This window comes from Zea mays, chromosome 5, assembly GCF_902167145.1.
Source record: "Zea mays cultivar B73 chromosome 5, Zm-B73-REFERENCE-NAM-5.0, whole genome shotgun sequence".
Lineage (NCBI taxonomy): Eukaryota > Viridiplantae > Streptophyta > Magnoliopsida > Poales > Poaceae > Zea > Zea mays.
Window position 1 is genome coordinate 86,820,991 of NC_050100.1, and position 4,962 is coordinate 86,825,952.

The 4,962-nt window shown below is 44.7% G+C and overlaps 1 protein-coding gene across 3 annotated transcripts; it reads left to right on the plus strand.

Moving 5' to 3' along the window:
- The first annotated feature begins 323 nt into the window (after positions 1 to 323).
- LOC100274579 (Phosphoglycerate kinase) lies at positions 324 to 4,352 on the plus strand. Of its 3 annotated transcripts, none has more exons than XM_008683343.3 (7): positions 324 to 726; positions 851 to 1,052; positions 2,213 to 2,290; positions 2,373 to 2,633; positions 2,804 to 3,121; positions 3,362 to 3,520; positions 3,612 to 4,126. In XM_008683343.3, the coding sequence occupies exons 2-7, from the start codon at positions 858 to 860 to the stop codon at positions 3,807 to 3,809; spliced, it is 1,209 nt and encodes a 402-aa protein (XP_008681565.1). In that variant the 5' UTR covers positions 324 to 726; positions 851 to 857; the 3' UTR covers positions 3,810 to 4,126. The 3 variants fall into 3 exon arrangements, with proteins under 3 accessions (XP_008681565.1, XP_008681566.1, NP_001142404.1); XM_008683344.4 differs by having other exon boundaries at positions 444 to 726; positions 856 to 1,052; NM_001148932.1 differs by having other exon boundaries at positions 664 to 1,052; positions 3,612 to 4,352.
- Positions 4,353 to 4,962: the final 610 nt, after the last annotated feature.

Consider the following 4,962-nt stretch of genomic DNA (forward strand, 5'->3'; position numbering starts at 1 on the left):
ATATTTTGAATAAAATAAGTAGTCATTTTTTAAAAGTCAAGAGTATCATATATTTGTGAACAGTGCGGGTCCATAAGAGGAAGCTCACCTTATTTAGCGTGTGTGCGGTGAGATGAGATGATTTGGTTCTTGTTTAGGTTGTTCGCTTAGCTTTTTTTTTTACCGATATCCGTTTTAAGCTGAAGCATTGATTTCATTAAAATTTTCGAAGGTGAGAATCCGTCCGATCCCTGCTACTCCGCAGCGCTAAAAGCTGCAGCTGCAGGTCAGCAACCAGTTGGAGCCAAAACAATGGTCGAGGCCGCCGGAGCGGAGGCCACGAGACGAGACCGGGGACGATCGATAGCAGGCCACCTCCATCTGGCCGTTGCCTTTCCAACACATCGGTTTCCCTTCCAGAACCTTCCCACCCTCCCATTCCAAAACCATCGAATCCGCGCCGTCCATTACCAATCCGCGGGCCCAGGAAACCCGCAGGCGCCGCTCTTACCCCCTTCCCAAGCCACACCGTTCCCCCGCCGCCACCAGGTCCCACCAAGCGCGGCCCCCGCGTGTCAGGCGCACAAACAGCCACACACCGCCCGTGTGGCTGCGTCCGGCTGTCTGTCTATAAAGAAAAACAGACCGTCCATTCGATCGCCTCACCCGAAGCACATCCCGTCGCATCCCATCCCACTACCACCCATCTCGTCGTCCGCCGATTCGATCCGGTTCTTCCAACCCAGGGTGAGTCTCCGGATCCGTCGCCGTCTGGTCTCCGTGTGCTCTCATCGCCGTCGCCGCCGTCTGACTGACCCCCTCGCCTCCCGCGGCGTCGGGTCTCTGGTGCTGCTGCTGCTGCTGCGTGCAGGGCAGTGATGGCGACGAAGAGGAGCGTGGGCACCCTCGGCGAGGCGGATCTGAAGGGGAAGAAGGTGTTCGTGCGCGCCGACCTCAACGTCCCGCTCGACGATGCCCAGAAGATCACCGACGACACCCGCATCCGCGCCTCCGTCCCCACCATCAAGTTCCTCCTCGAGAAGGGCGCCAAGGTCATCCTCGCCAGCCACCTGGTGAGTCGCTCCCACCTTCCCGCCCGTCTGTCATATCATAGTCAATACTGCCAGCCGCGCGATGGCCTAGTCACGGTGCCATGATTTGGAGGCAATTTGAATCTAAGCCACTGTTATGACCCGATACTGTTATGCCGATGATATGACAGTAGTCCTTAGCGGCTCTTTCTAGATGCGAAGGCGACCTGGTTTTAGTTTTAGATCTATAGTTTATACTGGTTTGCACGGCTGCATCTCGTTTACTGCTACTGATACAGCTCAGTGAGATGAATGAGCATGCAAAACGTCTAGCCATTTTGCTGGTAGTTGACATTGCAATGACTTGTTAGCGGCGTTCTATAATTTTGTGCCTAGTCAATATTCTTCTTGCAACCTTGCCAACAGTCCAGACCAGCAGCTCCACTAATACTATGCCTTATATGTATATTTAAGGATCAGCATGATTCAACATGGATTCTGGCGCCATCATTCTGACCACCTATTAACTATAAAGTTTGCCTGTCTATATATTTAACCTTTTAGGATAACAATTAACATGATGGAGGTTGACCTTTAGGATTGTATACATCGCAAAAATAAGCGTTTTTTTGGTACTGGGGAAGTACAGGGGTGGTATTTGTCTTCGCTGTTGCCAAGTTCTTTTTTCATTGGTTGGTGGCTGAATGCTGGTTTGAACCAAAATGTTACCTTTGGCTTCTATACAAGTTAATATTAGTTGGAAGTTGGAACAAACCTGGCTACAAGGACATTCAGTTCAGGCTATCATTATCATTTCCAAGTCAGATCCTATCGTCTGCTGCAACTAATGTTTCATTTTGTTTGACAGTATGAAAATAATACTAGCGTTTTTTTCCATGATATGAAATGATTTTATATCTAGAACCTGATAGCTGATGCTCTTAAACAGCATATTTGTGAGAGATTTTGTGCCCCTTGGCAATCGGCAATTCGCACCACGATAATTTATAGCCAAGTGTACTGTTTTTGGAAATATTCAAACTGATTTCTGTGGTTGCTTAACCTGTATGTGCTTGTGCTTTGTGAATCAATCTTTTTGGTTACTAATAGTAACAAGTCAACCTTTTTTGGGTTGAGTGTAGCAACAATAATTTTTTGTCTTTTATTTTTGTAATAATGCAATTTGTTGATGCCATTTTCAGGGTCGTCCAAAAGGTGTCACCCCAAAGTACAGCTTGAAGCCTCTTGTTCCACGCTTGTCTGAGCTCCTTGGAGTTGAAGTATGCTAAGATTTGACATTAGCTTATTTTAGTACCTGCTATCTTTCAGTTATTCTAAGTGCTAATATGTGTGCATAAATAGGTCGTGATGGCCAATGATTGCATTGGTGAGGAAGTCGAGAAGTTGGCTGCCGCTTTGCCAGAAGGTGGAGTTCTGCTCCTAGAGAATGTTAGATTCTACAAGGAGGAAGAGAAGAACGAACCTGAGTTTGCTAAGAAGCTTGCATCTGTTGCTGACCTTTATGTCAATGATGCTTTTGGCACGGCACACAGAGCTCATGCTTCAACCGAAGGAGTTACCAAGTATTTGAAGCCTGCTGTTGCTGGCTTCCTCATGCAGAAGGTAATAAAATGTCACCCATGCTCATGATCTTTTAAGTATATTTAGGTACTGTTCAGTAGGATGGGGTAAATATTTTCTACCTTTCAAAAGAGACCAATAAATCTTTTTAACATTTCAGTTTTTTCATAAATAAAAAAGGAAAGATTTGACAAATGACTTTATTATCTCAGGAACTTGACTACCTTGTTGGAGCTGTTGCCAACCCAAAGAAGCCATTTGCCGCCATTGTTGGTGGATCCAAGGTCTCAACTAAGATTGGTGTCATTGAGTCGTTGCTGGCGAAGGTCGATATCCTCATCCTTGGTGGTGGTATGATCTACACATTTTACAAGGCACAGGGATATTCTGTTGGAAAATCTCTCGTGGAAGAGGATAAACTCGAGCTCGCAACTTCTCTTATTGAGAAGGCGAAGGCAAAGGGGGTTTCTCTTTTGCTTCCCACTGATATTGTAGTAGCGGACAAGTTTGCAGCCGATGCTGAGAGCAAGGTTTGTTTATTTACACATAAACACCTCAGATGGCACTTCAGAATTATTTCTTTCTTTCCCTTTAATGAATCGTGAAAGCTATTCACTAGTAATTCTGCCGCATAAGTCGTGCAGCAGAGTAGAATTAGACATGAATAGTTCAGTGTTAATAGTGATATGACATGTTATTTTGTACGATAGTTTTTCCACAGTGCAGCACCGGAAACAAATTTGCCATGCTAACTTGAGTGACTTCTACAGATTGTCCCTGCCACTGCTATCCCTGATGACTGGATGGGTCTTGATGTTGGCCCTGATGCCACCAAAACATTCGACGAAGCATTGGACACCACCAAGACTGTTATTTGGAACGGCCCCATGGGAGTGTTTGAGTTCCAGAAGTTTGCAGCTGGCACCGAGGTTAATATAACATTGCATATAATCTGTGGTTGCCACGCCCATTTTTATTTTATTGGTTTTGGTACCTAAAAGGACAATTACGTTTCTTCAGGCGATTGCCAAGAAGCTAGCTGAGCTTACAACCACGAAGGGTGTCACTACCATCATCGGCGGTGGCGACTCTGTCGCTGCTGTCGAGAAGGCTGGGCTGGCCGACAAGATGAGCCACATTTCGACCGGCGGCGGTGCGAGCTTGGAACTCTTGGAAGGCAAGACTCTACCTGGTGTCCTTGCCCTCGATGACGCCTAGATCCGCTGCTGCTGCTGCTACTCAGGTTCTGCCAGCTTTGCGTGTCATCTTGTTTCGGACCTTGGTGTAGCACTGCAAGGCTAAGGTTTACTCCTCCACACATGGACTTTCGAGGATAGGCTTGCCACCGTGTTTTGCTAGATGAGTCGTGAAATAAGCTTTTACTTCCTCGCTGCTGTGGGTGAAGTGACTGGAATTCGGAAATTTGGAACTAACAAAACCCCCCGTGGATTTGTATGATACGTTTTGTTCGACAGTTTGCGTCCCATCTTTCACTGTGGTATCTGGTATGGTATGTTCTTATTTTTTGTCTGACAGAGTGACAGTTTGCATTCCTGTGTTGCCGTTGCTATTCGTTCCTGCTACCTGTGGCGCCAGATGAATTGGGAACAAGGTTTTCTAGTTTAGTTGGTTAAATTATCTTCTTTCAGTGTTGTTCTGGAGTGGTGGTAGCTAATGGCGGCCCTTGCAAATAAAAACTTGCTACCCGAGTTTGGCGCTGGCGCAGCAATTTATTCATTCATTTTATGGCCCGTTTGGATCATTGGAATTGAATTCCATTCTAATAATAATAATTTAGGCATATATCAATTAAGTTAATTCAGTTTTATGAAAAATATATTTGTATATTATTATTAGCAAGATGTCAGAGATATTTATGTGTTATATTTTTGCTATAAAGTAGTGAGATGAAGAGTGTTACGTAAGTTATAGATTAGAAATCAATTCTACGAGTGCATAAAATCATTTCCTACCCTCCGCCTTATGAATTTGAGATTGACTTATATCTGAATTTTGGAAAGTGGTGGAATGTCAAATTCCAAACTAAATAAGTTACTTTATTGAATGAATTCTAATTCTTCTAAAATGAAGGGATTCAAACGCCCCGTTAGAGAAATGAAATTGAAAAGGGTTAGATAGGTGAATCTGTTTAAAAATCAAAATCAATACAACGGTTATTCACAGGCGCTCGTAACTATCGTGGCGTGGGCAGTTCTAGGTACTACTATTGTGGTACTACCGCGAGCTAGAGGTCTAGACTTATAACTTCGGTTCGACGTCCATTAGAAGTTCTCTGATCAACTGCTGTACCATACTAAACTTATTAGACTTATGGTCAAGTTAGTAGTTCGTACCCCTTCATAGTACAATT